General features: G+C 56.0%; 1 protein-coding gene and 1 long non-coding RNA gene across 15 annotated transcripts in view; one reads left to right on the top strand and one right to left on the bottom strand.

Moving 5' to 3' along the window:
• Window positions 1-18,888, bottom strand: part of EMID1 (EMI domain containing 1) — a 110,155-nt gene extending 91,267 nt beyond the window's left edge. For 4 of the 14 annotated variants that reach the window (XM_034790968.1, XM_034790974.1, XM_034790976.1 and 1 more), the window contains exons 1-2: window positions 18,024-18,368; window positions 17,482-17,915 (exon numbers count right to left, since the gene is read on the bottom strand). In XM_034790968.1, the coding sequence (XP_034646859.1) occupies window positions 17,482-17,600 (119 nt within the window). In that variant the 5' untranslated portion in view covers window positions 17,601-17,915; window positions 18,024-18,368. Of the gene's footprint in view, window positions 1-17,481; window positions 17,916-18,023; window positions 18,372-18,441; window positions 18,581-18,675 lie in introns of those variants that run through there. The other 10 variants (XR_004648244.1, XM_034790978.1, XM_034790979.1 and 7 more) reach the window with 8 other exon arrangements.
• On the top strand, window positions 18,428-20,264 carry LOC117888007. The gene is made up of 3 exons (XR_004648246.1): window positions 18,428-18,608; window positions 19,139-19,225; window positions 20,123-20,264. It is a non-coding gene; the product is annotated as an uncharacterized LOC117888007 (long non-coding RNA).
• The last annotated feature ends 1,665 nt before the right edge of the window (window positions 20,265-21,929 follow it).

The following is a 21,929-nucleotide window of genomic DNA, read 5'->3' as shown; positions in this document are numbered from 1 at the left end:
GGACCCCTGTCCCATCCCTCCCTCCCTCCCTGTCCCCTGACTGCCCCCCACCACCCCATCCAACCCCTGCTCCTTCCTGACTGCCCCCCCCAGGATCCTTGTCCCCATTCAATCCCCCTGTTCCCCGCCCTATGACCGCCCCGACCCCTATCCATCCCCACCCCGAACTCCTCTGCCCTCTATCCAACCCCCCCTCCCTGCTCCCTGCTCCCTTACCGTGCTGCCTGGAGGTGGCTGGCGGCGCTACAGCCACGCCACTCGGCTGGAGCCGGGCCACGCCGCCACCGCATAGCACCTGGAGCACCAGGTCAGGCCAAGCTCGCAGCCCGTCGCCCAGAGCATGCGCCAGCGGCGGGGCGAGCTGAAACTGCAGGGGAGGGGGAACAACCAGGGACTAGCTTCCCCGGCCGGGAGCTCAGGAGCCGGGGAGGCTAGTCCCTGCTGTTCCCCCTCCCCGAAGTGGGTGCCCACCCCACCCCACCCCTAAGAGCCAGAGGGACCTGCTGGGGGGCGAGGTGGGGAGTCCCGGCGGTGCTTACCTGGGGTGGCTCCCGGGAAGCATCCGGCAGGTCCCTCTGGCTCCTAGGGGCGGGGTAGCATAGCTAGGGGGGAGCAGGGGGTTACCTGCTGCAGCTGGGGCAGCCCTCCTCGCACCCCCCCACCCCAGCTCACCTTCGCTCCGTCTCCACCTCCCTGGGCCTGAGCGCGAAGCCACTGCTTGCTTCTCAGCCCTCCCAGGCTTCCTGCACGAACAGCTGATTTGCGGGAAGCGGGGGGGGAGGCAGAAGTGGGGCAGAATGTTCAGGGGAGGAGGAGGAGGCGGAGGTGGAACAGAGGTGAGCTGGGGCCAGGGGCGGGGAGCTGCCGGAGCACCCATAGAGTCGGCACCTAAGGCGCCACTTTAAATTTAAAAGCCCTTTTAGAACTGGTTGGACAACCGGTTCTAAAAGGGCTTCTAAATTTAACAACCGGTTCCCGCGAACCGGTGTGAACCGGCTCCAGCTTACCACTGCAAAATGGTGCCTCAAAGTCTCCCTGACTCGAATAGCTCCCTGTTGTGTCACTTTAATAGCCCTGGCATCTGATTGCTCAAAATCAGCAGCCAAGCAATCCACCTCCGTGCTCCACCCCGGGGGAAAACTTTTCACCCTTAATCTCACAAATATTATGCACCACACAGAAGGCTGCTGTGACCATGGGAATGTTTTCCTCATTTAGGTCTAACCTGCCATAGAGACAGCGCCAGCGAACTTTTAATCTGGCAAGCACACATTCAGCAGTCATTCTGCACCTAACAAAGCCTATTGTTGACTTGCGTGCTCCTTGCTGCTGTCCAGGTTTCCGGTGTAAGGCGCATGAGCAATGGAAGAAAGGGGTACGCCGGGTCTCCCAGGATCACAATGGGCGTTTCAACATCTCCCATTGGAACCTTCTGGTCTGGAAACAACATCCCTGCTTGTAGCTTTCTGTACAGGCAAGCGTTCCTGAAGATGCACGCATCATGCACCTTCCCTGACTACCCTGCGCTGATATCAGTGAAACAAGCCCGGTGATCCATAAGCACCTCCAATACCATAGAGAAGGACCCCTTTCTGTTGATGTACTCTGTCACAAGATGGTCTGGGGCCAAAATGCATGCCATCTATTGCTCCGCCGCAGTTAGGGAATTCCATTGCTGCAAAGCCATCTACTGCTTCACACACATTTCCAAGAGTCACGGTCTTTCATAGCAGGATGTGATTAATGGCCCTGCACACTTGCGGGAATGCAACTCCCACGGTGGACTTCCCAGCTCCAAACTGATTCACAACTTACCAGCTTCTACACAGCGATCGCCACACACCAAGAGGGCAACTCTTATTCTGGTGTCCTTGTGCTGCAGTGCTGAGGCGAGCTCCGCACACAGTTCAAGGAAGTGGCTTTGCACATCCGAAAGTTCTGCAGCCACTGCTTGTCATCCAAGAGCTGCATCACAATCTGATCCCACCACTTAGTGCTTGTTTCCTGAGCCCAGTAGTGATAGTCCACTGTGTGCAGCTGCTCCATGAATGCCAAAAGTAATCTGGTGTTGTTTCTTTCCATGGCACTCAGCAGGGCAGGCACCTTGGATTCCTGTTCAGATTGGGTGCTCATGATGATGTACTGCATGACCAGCCGTGATGTGCTCATAACACTGACCACAACAGTAGACAGCAGTGCGGGATCCATCCTTTCAGGCAGAGAGGGCAGGCACACAGTAAATGGGCTGTTGAAAAATGGCGCGAAATGTAGTCGGAAGACCATAGAATGATGGGACAGAAAAAGCTGCGTCATGGGACATTGAGCCCGCATCCATGAGGCACTGAGATTAGGGGCGGCTCCATGTTTTTTGCCGCCCCAAGCATGGCAGGCAGGCGGCTTTCGGCGACGTGCCTGCGGGCGGTCTGCTGGTCACGTGGATTCAGCGGCATGCCTGTGGGAGGTCCGCCAGTGCCGCGCCATCGGTGCCTCGTCGCCAAATTGCTGCCGAAGCCAAGGGACCGGCGGACCTCCCGCAGGCACGCCGCCGAAAGCCGCCTCCCTGCCGCCCTCACAGCGACCGGCAGACCGCCCCCCGTGGCTTGCCACCTCAGGCACGCGCTTGCTGCACTGGTTCCTGGAGCCGCCCCTGCCTGTGATCCACTCTGCCTTCCCACAACTCCTAGCTGCAGAAGGTGGAGAGTAACACACTGGGATAGCTAGCTACCCACAGTGCACTGCTCTCACTGTCAATGTTACGGCACCACGCGTGGACGCACTCTGCCAACAGAAGAAGCGTTGTGAGAACATGCACAAGTGATGTAATGATAGCGGTTTATAATTGTCGGTGTTACTTGTATCGACTTAACTCTGTAGTGTAGACTTAAGGCTATCCTAAGTGACACAGTCTGCTCTCTTTGCCTGTAATTGCTGCTACAGAGGACAGTAATTAATTGTTTGCTGAGCCCCCGGGGGGTTGGACAAGACGGAACCGGCCTAGTTTGCGGGAAAGGAGATGCAGACTGAATATTAGGAACAACTTTCCTAAGTAAAGGAGTTCAGCTCTGGACCAGGCTCCCAAGGGAGGCTGTGGAATCCCTGTCACAAGAAGTTTAAGAACAGGCTGGAGGAACACCTGTTGGGGATGGTCTAGGTTGACTTGGTCCTGCCTCACTGCAGGGGCTGGACTTGATGACCTCTCGAGGTCCTTTCCAGCCCTACATTTCTATGGTTCCCCTCCCATTGGCTCTTATGGGGACTGTATGTACCCAGTGGCTGGCCCTTTCTATGGAGGGACTACTTTGGGGCCCCTGGGGAGGTAGATGCAATAGGGTAGTCAACCACCCTTCACAAGACCACACCGGGGCCACCTCTTGAGAGATGCTGGGAAGCTGTTGGGCTCCTCTTGGCTTCAATGAGGCAGGGGAGGCAGTGTTGCCTAGTGGATAGCACCAGACTAGGCGAGCTAGGCAAAATTCTCAGCTCTGCTACTGCTTTGCTGGGTGACTACAGGCAAGTCATTGCCCTCCCAACCCTCAGTTTCGCCTCTGTAAGACGGGGGCAAGGACACTGAGCTCCTTTGTGAAGCGCTCGATAAGAACTAGGTATTCCTCTCATTGTGATGCTCAGCCCCTTTCAGGGTGAAGTGCCACAGGAGCACAGCAGCTGGCAGGGGCTGTGCTAGGAACAGAGCAGCGCAGCATGCACGGGGGAAGTAGTGCTGTGAGCTCCAGTGCACACGAGGAATTTTCCCAGGGTATCACCGTTACACAGACACCTGACCTGGGAACCAGGTGCCGAGGTGCTGGGAAAACTCGAGACTATGGCACCAAAGGCAGCGCCTCCTCTCTCGCCTGCGGCAGCTGGGGCAGCCAGCGTGATGGCTTCTTCTGCAGGCTGCTGGCTACTGACCTTGGCATGGCCAAGCCCTTTCTCTTGGCCTTTCCTCTGAGCACACTGACATCAAAGGGAGCGGAGCAGGTTGTAAAGGCAGCACTAGAGCCCTGGGCGGGACTAGTGTAGAGCCCTGCAGCGGGCCCGACCGGGATCCCACGAGGCCCACAGGACCCGCTGCCATATTAGCGGGAGTGGGTGTTGTGGGGTGGGATGGGAGCAGGATCCAATAGCCCTGTGCAGGGCTGTAGGCAGACAGAGTGGAGAGATCAAAGGAGAGCAACAAAAAATAACCCACCTTCCATCTGGGCCTCTCAAAGGGCCTACAAACATTAACGACCCATGGCCAGTCCAGTGAAGGGGCGTCATTTGCCTTGTGTGCAGGCAGAGTCCTGAGCATGAACCGGGGCTTAATCCTTGCACAGCACCACCAGTGCCAAGAGTCCAAAATTCATGGGATTGGTTCAACATTAACAAGATTCCAAATAAGGGGGGAGGGATAGCTCAGTGGTTTGAGCATCAGCCTGCTAAACCCAGGGTTGTGAGTTCAATCCTTGAGGGGGCCACTTATGGATCTGGGGCAAAATCAGTACTTGGTCCTGCTAGTGAAGGCAGGGGCTAGACTCAATGACTTTTCAGGGTCCCTTCCAGTTCTAGGAGATAGGGTATCTCCATGATTTAATTTATTTATTTTAATTTAATTTATAAACAAACACTGGATTCTTTTTCTTTGCCTCCTGCTTTCAGAGCCTTCAGGCTGTGCTCAGGTCACATTTGCAAGCTCTTCCCCACCACCATGAGGGCTAGAAACTTACTGGGTATAAAAAATAAAGAGCTTCCCACCTAATCACATGACTCTGGGTGCTGGAGCTCAAAGGAAAACACCCAATGTTACAAGAGAAAAGGATAATGTTACCTCCAAGCCCTCTGCACTGCGAGTAATGAAAGGGAAACTGAGGCACGGTGAGGGGCAGTGACTTGTGTTAGGTCACAGCTCAGAGCCAGAAACAGAACCCACATGTGATTGCTAGGCCTGGGCCTAAGCTACAAGACCACTGTTCTAACTGAAAATTCACTAAGATCGGTGAGGACAGGTTAAGCCAAAGTCAAGCGTCAAGTGAAGGCTGGGCCAGCAGCTTGCTGGGAGCTCTTGGGACACAACTAGCCGGCATAGAATAGAGCAGGTTGCAGCCAACCACCTTCATCTTTGATGCAATCCATGGGCCTGCAGAGATTACAGGTCCCATCAGACATTGCTCCGTCTCAGCTGGTGGGGCCAGACCTCTGCTGATTGCATTTGGTCTATGGGGCTACACTTTTATCAATCCTTTTTTGAATCCTGCTATGCTCTTGGCTTCAATGTTATCCTGTGGCAATGAGTTCCACAGGCTAATTGTGCACTGTGTGAACACATGTCTCCTTGTGGCAGTTTTAAATTGCTGTCTTTCAATCTCATTGAATGTCCTTTTGCTCTTGTATTTCCTGAGTCAAGGGGAACAGAAGATACTGATTTATCTTCTCTGTCCCGTTCATTATTTTGTACACCCGAATCAGGTCTTATCTTGTCTGATAGCTGCTCCGAGTGCCTGAAGGGAAGCAGCCTGTGATGGGGATTTGAATGGCCTGGGTTTGAGTGCTGCTGTTGATATGGTGGGTTTTCTTGTGGCTGCATAGGAGGGGCTTTGTTTGGGATGCAATTTGGCCTAGTGGGTAGAGCATTGGCCTGAGCCTTCGGAGATCTGGTTTCTATTCTGGCTCTGCTGCTGGCTGACTTTGGGCAAGTCACTTCCCCTCTCTGTGCCTCAGTTTCCCAATCTGTAAAATGGAGCTAATGATACTACCCTCCTTTGCAGACTCCCAATGATTGTGTCCCTTAGTTAATCATTTTGAATAATGAATACATGTGAGAAGATGGTGATCTGGCTGCAGACAATTCCTGGGATGGTGGAGGGGGAAGAGGCAGAATTTATAGATTAAATGTGTCTGACAAAGTGGGCATTCACCCACGAAAGCTTATGCTCCAATACATCTGTTAGTCTATAAGGTGCCACAGGACGCTCTGTTGCTTTTTACAGGTCCAAACTAACACGGCTCCCCTCTGATACTAGATTAAATAAAACATCCAGAATTCTTCACCCAGCTTTCGTCCCCGCAATAGACGCTACAGTCAGAGCGCGGCCAATGCCAGCTGACCGATCTCCCGGGGCTAGGTTGGCTCAGCAGGGATATCAGGAGCCAAAAATCTGGGCCGGGTCGGAAGACCATAGTAAGGGCCAGTGTTCCCCCTCATTTTCCCGCCCGTGTGTGGAATGAATTTTGTTATGTGCACCAGTATGGAGGTGTTGTAACACACAACCTTCATATTGGTGCACATAACAAAATTCACGTGGTGGGGGCTGAGGAGTTTGGCGTATGGGAAGGGGCTCCGGGCTGGGGCAGAGGGTTAGGGTGCGGGGGGTGGGGGAGGGCTCCGGCTGGGGGTGCAGGCTCTGGGGTGGGGCCGGGGATGAGGGGTTTGGGGTGCAGGAGGGTGCTCAGGGGTTACGGTGGGGAGAGAGGACTCTGGGAGATGGCTCAGGCCCAGTTCTCCAGCTGTGTAACTCAGTGCTGACCTCCATGGAGCTCGGCTGATTTGCAGCAGCCGAGGATCCAGCTCAGCTGGTAAATGTGGAACAGGAAGGAGCCATTGGTAGTGTTCCTCTCCTGACTGCTACAGCGGCCCAGAACTGGGTCCCGGATCACCTGCCCCTCGGGCTGCAATGGACCGGTAGCCTCGTTTTTCACTCTGCTTGTGTGTTCTGCCCCTCTTCTACCCCTCTCTCACTCTTTGGGGCAGGGGATGGTTGCTCCTCTGTGTTTTTGCAGTACCTTACACCAAGGGCCCTCTGTCGTGGATGGTCCCTAGGCACTATTGTAACAACCATGAATATTAATAATAATAGCCCGCCCTCCACAGTGGGCCCGTGTAGTGCCCAGGCCCTGCTCCACTGTGCCTACAGCATCAGAATACTTTCTTTCTGCACACAGAGCTGCTGCTCCCGCCCTTGCCCACGCCTTGCCCACAGTGCCAGGACACGAGATCAGTGCAGTTTCCTCTTTCAGAATGCAGGAGCCACCAGACAGTGTGGACCCCATGCTGCAACTGAGTCTTGACAGCAGGTCTGGGCAGCTCAGGAAGCACCAGAGACCCAGCTGGCGGGGACCAGAGGGGCAAGGGCCGTGCTCACCAGTGCGTCTGCCTGGGGTGCCACCACGCTAGGGTGGACTGAACTGCTAGCGGAGAGACCACCAGCCTGTGTGTTACTGCAGGAGAGGAGCTGGGCTGCTCATGGAGCTGTGCTGGGGTGATTCCCCAGGTGCGGCTGGAACCAGCATCAGCTGGGACTCGGAGCTGCTCTTGGCAGGTCCCCTGCATGGGCAGGGGCTGCAGGCTACTGGCTTGACTCTTCACGTATATTAAGCTTCTTCCCTTCCTGAGGGCTGGAGGCTTTACCCAGCAGCGGTAGTTAAATGAAAGAAAAGGCCAGTTCAGACTGCACCCAGATGCTGCTGGTGAGGCCTGCAGTGTCCAATTCACCTCCGCTGGGAGCACATGGTGGTGAGGGGAATGGCCCATCGCCACCTCTCCAGCCCCCTCCATTGCTGAGCGGATCCCTGCCACAGCATGGCCCCCAGCCTGGAGCCAGGATCCCAAGATGAGCTAAGTGCAGCACAGAGCCAGGATGGCGAGGGACCAAACCCACATATTACAAAGGGAAAAATCCCTGGGAGCTGAGCTCAGCACAGAGACGGAGCCACCCAGCCCAGATTGCATGAGGACCAGGGAGCCCGCGCCAGCCCAGGGACTGGCCCTGGCCGCCTGCCCACCCACAACAGGCCCTCGAGAAAATGAGGGGGAAAGACAGCGAGAACGTCTGTCTCCAGGGCTGAAAGTAGAAATAGGGACTTACCGGTACGGGGCTGTGTTGGGGCTGGCTCTGGCCCCTGGAAGGGGCGGGGCCTCGGGTGGAAGGGGTGGGGATGGGGGTCAGAGCCAGCCCCGGCCCGCCCTGTATCGGCAAGTGCCCTCCCCTCCCCCGCCGGGGTAGCAGCGGCAGCCGGGGGCTCCAGCGGCTATTTAAAGGGCCCAGGACTCTCCTGCTTCTACTGCCCTGGCCCTTTAAATAGCCCCCAGAGCCCTGGGTAGCGGCAGCGGGGCTCCGGCGGCTATCTAAAGGGCCTGGAGCGGTAGAGGCAGCAGGAGTCCCGGCCCTTTAAATAACCCCCGGAGCCCCGCTGCCGCTACCCCAAGGCTCCAGCAGCGGGACTCTGGTGCCAATTTAAAGGGCCTGGGGCTCCAGCCGCTGCTGGGAACCCCAGGTCCTTTAAATTGCTGCCTGGGGAAGCCGGGCCGCCCCGGTACGGCGCACCGGCTCTTGCTGGCTTACTTTCACCTCTGTCAGTCCCGCTCACTGGACAGACAAAGCAACTGCCTGAGCTCACCTGCTCCAGGGCGAAACAGTCCCACCGGCCCTGGGGAGCCAGGCTGGGCAGAACCAGCTACTCCCTGCAGCACCTCCTGGCCTCGGAGCTGTACTCTGCCCCCTTCCCAGGAGCTCCCCAGGCTGGAGAAAAGCTGGGCGTGCAGTAGCTAACTAGCTCCCCCTAACAGCTGCTACGCTGGCCGACACCGGGGACCTCCAACGCTACAAAGCAGGAGCTGCTACAGTGTGAACTAAAGGGCCCAGCTTCCAAGCTGGGGCTGTAAGACCCATATCCTCCATGCTGTGGGTCGGAACCAGAGGGCGACCGCTGGGTTACACTGGTGCAAGTTTTATTGCATCTCCTGCTGGAAGAGTCTGGGAGTGCCCCAGAGCTAAAGCTCTTGCACCGTTTGCAACAGTGCCTCCTGCTGGGAGAGGCAAGCACTGCAGTCCACAGGCCCCCTGCAGTGGTGTGGAAGTGGCTGGTGCTGCACGACCCATTGGTTTCCCCACTCCATGCCCCAAATGCTCGCAGTAGAGCTTCCCGTTTTGCTTTGAAAGCAGCCAGGCCCTGGACCTGCAGAAAAGCTGGGGATGTGGGGAGGGGGACGGCACTGCCCCCTCCCCTGACCTCTTCCTAGCTTGGGTCTCCCCAAGGGGAGGCTGGAAAGGGGGTGGAAGGCAAGAGTGACCCCTCTGCTCCTCAATATTGCAGCCTTTCCCTAAGGCAGCACCAGGGCGTCCGCCACTCACAGCTCTTCCCAGTGGGCTCAGAAGGATGGGAGACAGGTCATGGGGAGATCAAGCCCTTCACCTCTATTGCACGGGCTCAAATTTGCCCCCCCAGCCATTCCCAGCTAGTGCCTCCCCCACGGGCAGACAGCTAAAGTGGCAGAGAGACTATAAAGGGGTCAGAGCGCTGAACTCTCTGCTCTGGGCCTCAGAACATCTAGCCCCTTGCTCTGGGAACATGGGGTGGGGTCAGAGCGCCAAGCCCCTCGTTCAGGGGCCATGGGGGAAATCAGAGCACCCAGCCCCTTCTTCAGGGCTGTGTGTGTCTGTGGGCAGGGTCAGATAGCCCAGCCCCTTGTTTGGGAGCCATGGAGGGGGGGTTCAGAGCGCCCAGTCCCTTGTTCAGGGGCTATGGGGGTAGGGGGGTTAGAGTGCTCAGCCCCTTGTTCAGGGCTTGGGGGGGGGTCAGAGAGCCCAGCCCCTTGTTTGGGAGCCATGGAGGGGGGGGGGGTCAGAGCACCCAGCCCCTTGTTCGGGGGCTACGGGGAGAGGGGGGTTAGAGTGCTCAGCCCCTTGTTGAGGGCTGTGGGGGGGGTCAGAGCATCTAGCCCCTTGTGCAGGGGTTCCTGTCACTCTCACAGGAAAGCTGAGGGAGCAGCAGGGGCTGGGATTTATGGGAAGGGGCTCAAGCCCCTCAGGGGAGATGGCCATGGCTCCAGTCCATGGGGGGCTAGTCTCTGGAAGACCTTGCCATGTGTTCTACATGATCCCGCCCTCCTAAATGAACACATTGGCCCTAGGCTCCCTTCCTCTTCTCAGCTGGGGCAGAGGGGCCGTGGTGCGGGAGGGTGCCCAGTGCTGGGTGTGCCCTAGGCAGGCACTCAGCCCAGCCCTGACTCTGGGACTGGCCTGGAGCAGGGGTGGCTGTGGCATCACTAGCTGGCGAAGGCCATGAGGTCCCTTCCTCCCGCTCACTGGCGCTCACATTCCTCGCGCATTCCCAGCCAGAGTTGTCTGTCACAGTTTGGCCTCTCCATCCCTCCTGTAGCGGGGCCGGGGCCCCTCCCCACCACAAAGGCTCCTCTCTCTCTAAGTGGAAAGTGGGCTCTCGGCAGCGGAGACCCTGGGTCTGCATGGTAGGTTCAAGCCCCTGCCACCGCAGCTGTGACTCCCTTTGCCCAGCTAAGCCCCAGGTGCAACGGAAGGCCTGGCTGTGTATGGCTTTAAGGGGCTGTTGTGTGGCGAGGGAGGGCACTGGAATGTCAGAACTCAGCATGTGGGCAGCCGCAGGGCCCCTGGCTGGGATTCCTCCCCATCACGGCTCCCCACAAAGGGAGGGAGCAGATGCCATGAGGCCGAGCAGAACAAAGACACTGGCATGCTGGCTCCCATGCCCACACTGCAGTTTGTCTCACTCAGCGCTCTCCCTGGGGGTTACTCTATTGCAAACTGTGTCTCCCGCACAAACCCACTAAGTGGCTGCAGCTGGCAGCCCTCCCGCACCCCCTGCCTGGCAGCGCCCTCACTAGCTGGCACTCCCACGTTTTTCCCAACAGCCACTGCTGCTGTGCTGGGTGAGGGTGTGGGAACCAGCCCCACAGCAACTCCTGTTGGCTGACACTGATATCAGCATTGCTCCTCTGACACCTGCAACAGCTCCTGCAAGGGATCCAAGCACTGGAACAGCTGGGAGCTCGCCACCCCCTGCCCCCGCAGTGCTCCGGGGGCTGGAATAGGGGGAAGGAAGGAGGTGTGGGGGGCACACTGAGTGCTGGGGCTGTCTCTGGGGTTTAGCGAGGTCGGGGTTTTCCCAGGGGGCCAGGTTCTCCAGGGCTCAGCACCCACATTGGGTTCAGATTTGTAAAAGATCAGCACCCAATGTGCTATGCCCTTCAGATTCCAGCCAGCCAGCGACCCCTCGCTGAGTGACAGGCTGTCCCACAAAGAACTCTGACACCCTACGTCCAGTGTGGGGCAGGCTTCGGGTCGCTGACCTAGGCTATGCTCTATCCAGGCATGCTGCTTGAATGACCCCTGGGCTCTAACCAGGCTCCCTTCCCCCAGCCTGGGAATGAACAACCCACAGTTAGCTAGTGCAGAGCCTGGCGCCAGGGGAGCCCAGGCCATGCAGAAAGTGCAGGGGGCACTTCCATATGACTGCAGCATGGGCACGGAGAGCGACCAGGATTAATTAGGAGAAGCCCATGGGGACTGTGGCCAGCCAGGCACAGCTAAGCTCCTGGTCATTCTCCCTAATCCCCAGATTCAGTCCTCCAGTCTCTGGTGCCTAGTCTCTTGGCCTGGACTCCTACTTCTGCCCACAGCTTCCTGGCCCCCTGCCTCTGCCCCCCAGTGTGGAGTGTGCTGCTCTGCTGCCCTCCCCATCCCTACCATGCCGGAGAGCAGGCTGCTGCCCCGCACCACTCAAACCCTGGCACTGCTGCCACCACACGTCTCTGCTGGCAGCTGAGCACTCCAGTCTCCTAACTATAGCGTGCCAGCCCGCACCCCCTTCAGGCTGCCTGTGCCCAGGCCCACCTACAGCCATGGCCAGGCTGCCCTACATCCTGCCTGCCTGCACGCTTGTCTCATGCCTACCCAGATCCACGTCCCATGTCCACCTGCACCCATGCCTCATGCCACCTGTCAATCTTGGGAGCCACATGAGGCTCTTCAGGGCAGGGTCCACGCCTTGATGCATATTTGCAGAGCACCCAGCACAAGGCCCCGATCCTGACAGGGCCCCCGAGTGCTTTCACCCTATAGATATTGGAGCTGGCCGAACAACACCCAGCAGAAGAGTTTTCCATTGAAAACTGCAGTTTTGTCAAAATCAAAACATGTTGCAGGAATGTGTCAATTCTGACTAAATTTTTGACAGGAAAAAGTTGAAACAAATTGTTCAACTTTCTCGTTTTGATAATTTTCATTTCACTTTCACAAGGTAAAAACGTTTCTCTTCAATTGTCTCATTTCAATTCAACTAATTTTGACTGATGTTATATTTGAATCTTTATTTCCTTTGTATATTTCGATAGATCATATTTATCCTCTGTATGACACTGAACAGTTGAATGTAATATCAAAGTCAAAATTATATGAATCAACATTATTGGAAGGGCACGTTTGTATTAAAATGAAGCATTACAATGATCTCAAATTCAAGGGGGAGAGGGGGTGATCTGTTTCGTGGGAAATTTCATTCCAATGCGGAATGAAAAATCATTTCCGAATTTCCCACAAATGGCAATTCCAATTCCCAACCAGCTGGAGTCAATATTAAACAACCCAAGCAGGCCTGATCCGGGGACCCGCAGGAGGGTGGGACGCCCTGGCTGCAAAGCCACGGGCCGGATGATTCATCTTGCTGCTTTGTGACCTGTGAGATGCCTGTCTGCTCTCCGAGGAGAAAGGCCTTTGAAAAGGAGCTGCCATGCAAGGAGAATAAAGAATTTGCCGGGGGGGAGGGGCACTGCTTACTTTTTAAATAGGGGACTCATCAAGAAAAAAGAGCGGGAGGGGAGATCATTGTCTGGCAAGCTCTGGGGGGCTTGTGGAGGGTGGAAAGGATCAGAGAGGAGGTGATTTTCCAGAGGGAAGGGGCCAAATCCATCCTGGGTATAACAGCATGAAGTCAGTACAAAAGGCCTGAAAGACACATAAAAATGCTGAGCGCAGGCAAGTCACTTCCCCTTTATACACCTGTTTCCCCTCCCACCCTTCATCTGCCTCCTCCACTAGTCAGACTGAGCGCTGCACAGGGCAGGGCGTATGTTCCCTAGATGTTTGTTCTGCAGATCGCACAATGGGGCCTAGGCGCCCTGCCATGGTGATGGTAGAATGACAGTGGGCAATGGGGCAGAAGGCAGATCAAGTTCTATCCTGCACACAGGGATGCAGGTCGGGCGGGGGGGAATCACCTTCTGTTCTGGCCAACAGGGGGCAGCACAGAGAATAGAAGAGGTAGGATAGGAAAATCTATTCCAAGCATTTACAGATTCTGGGGGGGGGGGGGGGAACCTGGGGCGGTAGAAGGTACAGAAGGTACAGTCTCTGTGCCGGGGGAGCAGGCAGCACGGTTGGCACCAGCACCTCACCGGAGGGCACATGGCGTGAAAGGGAGAGGAGGCAAAGTCACCCAAACCCTGCCTGCTGCAGCAGGAGGCAGAGGGTCCCTTGCCAGAACGGTGCCCCACAGCCAGTGTCGGGGGCACACAAGAGAATCAGCGCAGTCTGAGGAGACTGAGAGCCCTTCCTGAGAGAGGCCTCCCCACAACCCAGGAAAGGGTCTGACCAGCAATCCAAGGGCCCCAGGGGGTGAGAGTCCGGCTGAGTCCAATTTCTTCACACACACCTGTCTGCCCTTACACACACACCCTGCCATTACACACACACACACACCCCTCTGCCCTTACACACACACCCCACACACCCCTCTGCCCTTACACACACACCCTCTGCCCTTACACACACCCCACACACCCCTCTGCCCTTACACACACACCCCACACCCCCCTGCCCTCACACACACACCCTGCCTTTACACGCACACACCCCGCTGCCATTACACACACACCCCGCACCCCCCTGCCCTCACACACACACACCTCTGCCCTTATACACACACAAACCATGCACCCCTGTGCCCTTATACACACACCACACCCCTCTGCCCTTACACACACACCCCCTCTACCATTACATACACACCCCACACACCCCTCTGTCCTTACACACACACACCCCCTTACTCACATCCCTCTGCCCTTACACACACACACCCCTCTGCCCTTACACACACACACACCGCACCCCTTACTCACACCCCTCTGCCCTTACACACACACACACCCCTCTGCCCTTACACACACACACACACACACCGCACCCCTTACTCACACCCCTCTGCCCTTACACACACACACACCCCTCTGCCCTTACACACACACACACACACACCGCACCCCTTACTCACACCCCTCTGCCCTTACACACACACCCCCCTCTGACATTACACACACACCCCACACACAGCCTCTCTGCCCTTACATCACCACACACTCCCTCTCAGCCATTACACACACACAGCCATTCCAGCTGGAGCGTCTCAGAGCACCTCGGAAAGCCCAGAGCTTTCTGTCCTGCTTATAACACAGCCCTGTCACCAGGATCAGCCCACTGCTGGAATGAAGCTCTGCCTTCCAGGGTCTCCTCTCCCCCCGCCCATCCCACAGTTATTGCTTCTGACGGTGGGTTTGGGGGGATAAGTAACACCTATATTGTACCTTTCATCTCAACTCCCTCTGCCTGAAACCTGCACAACACCTTCAAGAGATGAGCCTGGGAAGTGGAACGTAAATTCATAACTCTGCCAGACACTAAAAACCAGGGACTTAACAGAGACGTACTCTGGCTTTATGACCCATTACAACAACGTGTAATAAATCCTGCTGCCTGCTAACTCTGGTTCTCCGACCACTACAGAGGTGTTCATTACTCACTTTATTTTAAGGGATCTCTTACATGTGTGAACTCATATGCTTAACAATCTGTCCCCCCTTGTACTTAGCTCAGATACTCTGGTTACCTTCTCCAGACCTGAAGAAGAGCTCTGTGTAGGCTCAAAAGTTTGTCCCTTCCACCAACAGGAGAGGGAGGGATAGCTCAGTGGTTTGAGCATTGGCCTGCTAAACCCAGGGTTGTGAGTTCAATCCTTGAGGGGGCCATTTAAGACTCTAGGGCAAAAATCTGTCTGGGGATTAGTCCTGTTTGAGCAGGGGGTTGGACTAGATGACCTCCTGAGGTCCCTTCCAACCCTGAGATTCTATGAACAATAAGTTATTACCTCACCTACCTTGTCACTCTTTCAGGGCTGCCCAGAGGGGGGGCCCAGGGGCAGTCTAGGTCTTTGGCAGCAGGGGGCCCTTCAGTCGCTCCGCATCTTCAGCAGCACTGAAGGACCTGCTGCCGGGTGAGTACAAGTGCTGCAGCTCCCCCACTTTGCCCCAGGCCCCCTGAATCCTCTGGGTGGCCCTGCTCTCATTACACCTCTTTAACAAATGGGGAAACTGAGGCACAGGCTGGGGAAATGATTCATTCAGAAATGAAATTAGACCCCAGGTGTTCTGGCTCCCAATCCCTTGCTCTATTCATTAGACAGCACTGCCTCTCCCTCCCCCCTCTATACACAGGTTCCTCATCCCAGATAATGTGGTCAGATTGCTAGGCATAAGGGGTTAATCATTAAACAGGAAGCCTGCAAGCAAGTTAGGTTTGTGGCTCCCACGGGGGAGGGCAAGGCAGCATTTGGCATGGCTCATGTCCTTTTTGTAGCTATGAACCTCAGCAGGGATGTGGCAGGGAGGCCCTGCCATGGCAAACCAATGGGACCTGAAAACCAAACCATCCACTGTGGAAAAGCTAAACAGTTCAGCCCTAAATAGGTCAGTGACAAGAAGCTGTGGAGACAACTTCCCCAGGGTGGGCAAGGGCCAGAGAGCAGGCGCTCCCCTTGGCATGTGGCAAAGGCAGCCAGCAAAGAGCAGGGCAGGGGATGGGTAGGAGGGGAAGCAGCACAGGGTCTGTCTGGAGACCCTGTTCTATCCCAAGAGTAGCCATTGGGGGCAGGTGTGATCCTAGGGATCATGAATCTCCACAAGTGGATCTCCATCATGGTCTGGATCTAGCCATCTGAGCTCTCTATGGGATTGCTAAGGCACAGCTCACCATGACAGCTACGCCCCACAGCCAGAGCAGCCGAATTTTCACACTTGCTGAAGAGCAAGACTCCAGCACTAGCGAGCAAAGGAAGCCAGGGACCATGGTTGGGTAAGGTGTGGCTGGGGGGGGCCGTCACTCATTGCTGGCCTGGTCCCACACAAGGCAGGAATCCAGTGCATTTCTATTACTGCTGTCTCCTTCCCCCACATGCCATTGGCAGACAGTATCTGTGGCCTATTCAGTCACTCTCCCCACAGCTCCCTGGCCTCTACTGGGCTGGGAAAGTATCTGCTGGCTGGGGCAGGTTGGAGCTGCTTCACCCCAGCCCAGTTTTCTCTGCAGATGTTCCCAGTGGAGACCTTGAACTCGTACTTGAAAGCCCCCTTGTCCCTGAGTCCTGCTTCACTCCAGCATCAGCATTGTTCACCCACAGCAGCAGCACGACTCCCACAGCACCCAGTGGGCCAGGGTGTTCCCAGGGCCAGCTCTCTGCTAGGGCTAAGGAGGGCGTGTGTGTAAGGTTTCCCTACCACCCTCTTGCTATACAGTCAGTTGAATCAAAGACTACTAGTGAAGGGCCTGAACCAAACCCCAGCTCTGAATCCCCCCAGATGATCCTCCAGAAGTTTGGAATCAGAGCCAAGTGTTGCTTCTCTGGCTGTTCCTGCCTGGAATAAGCCGACAGCTGCCCTGCACCCTCAGCCCAAGCTGGGCCTCGAGCTACTCAGCAGGGCTGGGAAAAGCTGCTTCTACTTGGCACTGCTCTGTGCTGCCTGGGTTTGCTGGGACAGGGGGGGAAGAGAACGCTTCTGCACACAGCCGGCACGGACGGCCCCACGGATCCAGTGGTGGAGATATTTCCAAAGCAAAACGTTTCCCGTAAACATCACAAAAGCTGGATGCTGCTCAGAACCAGCAACTCCTCCCGGGCTCCCCACACTGACTGGGGTGCTGGTTTATCAGCCCTGGCCTGTCCACAGACCAACTAGATCATAGACAGCAGCCTGGAGCTGGGAGCCCCAGGCTCCTCAGCCAAGATACCTTAGGGTGACCAGACAGCAAATGTGAAAAATCGGGACGGGGGTGGGGGGTAATAGAACCTAGATAAGAAAAAGACCCAAAATCGGGACTGGCCCTATAAAATCGGGACAGCTGGTCACCCTAAGATACCTGAACCCCAACCTGCCAACTCGTCCAAAGGAAATTCAGCTGATGCCGATTGTTCCCTCCAAGTCTCTCCGCAGAGACAAGCTGGGAAGTACTTAACTGAGCTGAGCCCCACCACAGCCACATGCTAGGGCCAAAAGCCCCTATATGCCCAGCTGCCGCTCACCTGTTACTCTCAACAGACATTCACAGATCAGGTCTCTTCCTGCTACCATCCCTCGCTATGGGCATTTTCCCATGCCCACCCAGAGCCAGGCCCCCCGCTGGGTTGATGGCATGCCGCAGAATGGTGAGGACAAGAACCTCGCCCTGTAGAGCTCCAGCAGTTGTACAAAGGAGCACGACACTGTTCTACGAGGGGGCATTCAAGCCACCCAGCCTTGGCCAAGGCTCCCAGCAGCAGAGCCAAGCACGGAAGCTGGTCTCCTGATGCCCAGCCCTGTGCCCTGCCCATTAGAGCACAGCAGCCCCGTGGCCCATAGCTTGCCCTTGCCAAGACGCTCTTTACCTTCGGGTGGCGTACTGGAGTCCTGCCAGGCTCCAGGTGCAGCTCCCCTCAGGCAGCAGGCAGCACAGCCACAGGGCAGCTGGCAGGCATCTCATCCAGCTGAGCTGCTGCGTGCTCATCGTGTCCGTCCGTCTGTCCGTGGGGCCAGAGCTTCTGGGCTCGCACAGAGCCCTTGATCCTTCCTGAACTCAGCCGATCCCCGACGTGCTCCCACGCTCCCCCTCCGCCTGCCAAGGCACCACGCTCAAGGATCTCTCATTGAGAAAAAAGAGAAGCCCCCTTGGCACAGGGACTCACGAGAAGTGTAGTGGCCCGGTGCCAGGCCCGGTGGGAATAAAGCCCAGGTTTCGCTGGGATCACCAAGGGGGAGGCTGAGCTTGCAGGGACGGGGGGAGAGAACTCAGATCAGCGCTGCCAATCCTCCCTGCACGGCCCTGCAAAACAAAAGTGGAGTTAAGTCGCTCTCTGCATTAACTTGGCTGGGGCTCCTGCAGCAGCTGGGGGAGGCTCCAGCTAAGCTTAGAGAGAGACAGCAAAATTACCAGAGGAGAGATCGCCTCTGCGCTGCAAACTTGCAGGAGAAAAGATGGGCCACAGGGCGGGAGCGCCAGCTTCTCTCACCTCCCAGCGCTCTGGAGCGTCCTCAGGGCACAGGCAGAGGGGCTGGGGGCTATTGCAAGCCAGGCTTTTCCCCTCTCGCACTCTGCCCAGCGCTGCTCTTACCGCTGGGATGTTTGGCAAAGGGAAAAGCGATTAAGGGCAGCTCAAAGTCCTGCCCCCTTCTTTCGACTGGATTAAGGAACCCAAACAATCCCAGAGGCTTTTCAAAAGACGAGCGTTGCTCTCTCCTCCTTCCCACCCCCTCTCCTTCATGTTCAAGACGTGGACTGATTTCATATTCCCAGCCTCGCTAAGCGGCAAGGGGAGGGGGAAGCCACTTAGATCATATACAGAGCTCACTTCTTTCTGCTTCCCAGATCCAGCCCCCCACAGAGAACCGCTTCCTGGGATTGCTCGGAAAGGCTCCAGTTCTCCTCTTCCACCGCTGGCTGCAATGGCTTGACTCCTAATTGATGTCGGTGTAAAGGAGAGAGGCCCAACAGGAACCAGCCGCTAGACTCTGAAAGGTGAAGGGGGAGGGGCACAATCTGGGCTAGATCCCCAGTCCGTGGAGCTCCAGAGTGCTCCACTTACTTGGCTGGTTGTCCCCAGATTTACACCCGAGGGGTCTGGCTCCCGTTCGGCTGGATTCGCCTGCTGTAAATCAGGAGGACGGAATGGGGGGTGCCAGTGTGCGAGCAGGATCAGGCCTTTTGTTTTCAATAGACTTCACCAAATGACTGCTTGGCCTGGGGACTTTCTTTCCTTTCCTTTCCCAGGCAGGAACCACTTTGTTGCTGGGATGTGCAGCCCAGGAAAAACAGCTCCTTAGGTGAGAACAGACCCTGCCTCCCAGTTTCACACCAGTCACATGAAGGGGAGGAGCCGAGGGCATGGGTGCTGTGCGCTCAAGGGCAGGGCCTTGGGGGTTGTCACTGCAGGTCGAGCAGGGGTGTTAACGGGGTCCATGGACCATTAGCAGGGGAGGTGCTGTGAGTATGTGTGTTTCTGGCCAGGCTGAACCCCTTTTCTTTTGCTCTCCATTCTCTGCTGCCAGATCACTGGAAACAAGAGGATCTTTATCCTTCAGGACATCATCTCAAGCCAGTCATTTTCTGTGCTGTTCCCTTCGCTGTTACTGGAGGTAAAGAAGAACCTGGATCAAGACTCCCCTGATTTAAACTCCGCAGTGCTGGAGCTGGCTCCAGATCCACACATCCCTGAATTCCGACCTGCATCCAAATTTCCAAATTGTGCCCCACCCCCCATTTCTAGTATGGTCCAAATCACTTCCCACCCCCACCCCATGCAAACACCACTGGACTTCAGACCCAGGCTATGGCTACAGCAGAGAGCTTACAGTGGTGCAGCTGCACCCATGTGGCTGCAAACTGCAAGATCTCTAGCGTAGCCATTCTGAGCCGACGGGAGAAAGCTCTTCTGTCAGCTTAATTACTCTAGTGACCATCGATGGGAGAAGCTCTCCCACGGACATAGCTCTGTCCACACCAGCACTTAAACCGGCATAGTAATGTCTTTCAGGGGAGTGGCTAATTCATACGCCTGGGTGACATCAGTTATGTCTTCTTAAGCTGTAGAGTAGCCATAGCCCAGAAGTGGATCTGAGCTTGGTGGTTTGACACAATCAGGGTCTTGCTTTCTCTCTTCCTGGCTTCTCCTACTGCAAAGTCATCAGCACAACACCGCACACCTGCCATGGCAGGAAGATGACAGGGAAACGAATATCCGCCTGTACCATGCACTGTCACAGATGCAGGCTTCTGATGAGTTAAACTGCCAGATGCAACCGGGGGAGAGAACATTTGGGGAGGGAGTCACCGTTAGCTCTAGTTCCCACACAAACATCCTCACCTCAGCAATTAGCAAAGGCGGTGACGATCTACTTCTATTGACTGAAGGAGTGGCTGAAAGAAACAATGGAACAAACATGATGTGCCAAGTAAATGATTCGAGGTTTAAGTTGGAGAGATGTGAACCCTTAACTGGGGTTGAAAGTGACTCTTCCTTGCTTGCTTTCTAGATTTGCTCCACCCCAGAGTTTTGTGCTTTCATGGCAAATCCACTGTGCTTGCTACAAAGGGAAAACTGAGTTTCGGCCAGCTATAATCCTGTGAGCAGTGGAATCAAAGGAAGAGCAATAAGCGAGGGGGTAAGATCTGCAGAGTGGGATGCTTGAATCTCCATCAAATCTCTCTCTGCCCCAGTCTCAGCCAGTGCACATGGCTCCTGGCCTCTCTAGTGGAAACCTGCCCCTCCAGGGAGAGGGATTCCTGCAAAGGCTCCTCTCCAGCCGCTCCCTCGCTCACAGCTCCTCCAAATGGTTCACAGGAGCTCTTTCAAAACATTCCCCCGTGGGTGTAGATTGGGAGGAACGGGGTGGGGGTGGGCGGTGAGCCATTGCCCCCCCAACTACAAGCCTCAGGCAGGCGTAGAACTCGCTCCCGCACCACACGCATGGCCCCGTTGGACTGACTGGAGCTGCCCCCCACAAATATTAAAGTCAAACTACACCTATGCTGCTTTTTTCCTAGGGTTACGTCTACACAGCAAAGCGAAACCCGCCGCTGGGGCTCAGGTGTAGGGCTGTTCATTGCTGGGGACACTTCCAGGTGTGGGCAGGGTCCTAGAGCCCAGGCTGCAGCTTGAGCAATGAAACAGCCCGGAGCCCCACCAGCCTGAGTTGGCTGGACCAGGCCAGCGCAGGTTTTGCTTTGCTGTGTAGATGTACCCCTAGAGGGCAGCAGTTCCTCGAGAACCAGGAGCCAGCCTAAGGGAGCGTGGGGAAAGACTGGCATCTAGGTCGGATTCCCACAGGCCTGGGAGCTATTGGGCGGTTTCTGTGGACAGCGGGTTGTTTAGATTGTCAGCTTTCTGGAGCAGGGACTGTCTTTTTGTTCTATGTCAATGAGGCCTTGAGCCTCAAATGGGGTCCTCTAGGTGTTACCTGTTACAACCTGGCCTGTACCACTCCGTCCAGTCACCAGTCTGGGTCCCATGTGCTTCCAAGCCTTTTGGGTCAGGCCAGAATCTAGTCACTGTTCCTACCACACGCCCAGGATCAGTCCTCTTGTCTGACACCCGTCCTGCTGCTGCCCTAGATCCTGAAATCAGGGTCAGAGACAGGGGGGCTGGAACAGTTTGTATAGTGCTGAGAACCAAACTGTAAACCCTGGATATGATGGAAACCACTCCAGGCAGGGCCGGCTTTAGGAAGTGCGGGGCCCAATTTGAATATTTTCGGCGGGGCCCCAGCAGGGATGACTAAAAAAAAAAAATTCATGTAAAAAAAAGCCTTTCATTTCTTAGCAACCGGTTCCCTATAAAAAGTTCTGATTTAAGGGATATGCCACAGTATGTATTTTTTGTACCAATAGGGTTACCATAGGTCCGTATTTTCACCTGGACGGCGATTTAAGAACCAAAAAGCCTGCAATGTCTGGGAAAATACGGATGTATGTTAACCCTACCTAAAGTTCTTTTTAAAAAGGTGGGCCTGAACTAGAAATGAGCTCCGTTTCACATGTGTGGGTCCCCACCACTCCCTGGGGGTGTGCACATGTATGAGTCCCAGCTGCTCCCTGCCCCCCTCATTGAAGCAGGTGTGCAGGGCTACTGCCCTGGGAACTGCAGGGCACCACTGGACATGGGGCTGGCTGGAGGCAGGGCAGGGGCTGACTGGAGGTAGGGTCTGGCTGCAGGCAGGGCAAGGAGTGCGGGGCTGGCTGGAGACAGGGGTGTGTGGTCTGGCTGGCTGGCTTCAGGCAGGGCCGCAGGGGTGTGTGGCATGGGTTGGCAGGGCTGGAAACAGAGGAGTGCGGGACTGACTG

Source organism: Trachemys scripta, chromosome 15, assembly GCF_013100865.1.
Source record: "Trachemys scripta elegans isolate TJP31775 chromosome 15, CAS_Tse_1.0, whole genome shotgun sequence".
NCBI classification, from domain to species: Eukaryota; Metazoa; Chordata; order Testudines; family Emydidae; genus Trachemys; species Trachemys scripta.
The sequence above is the reverse complement of the archived record's forward strand: the minus strand, read 5'-3'. Positions and strand labels throughout refer to the sequence as shown.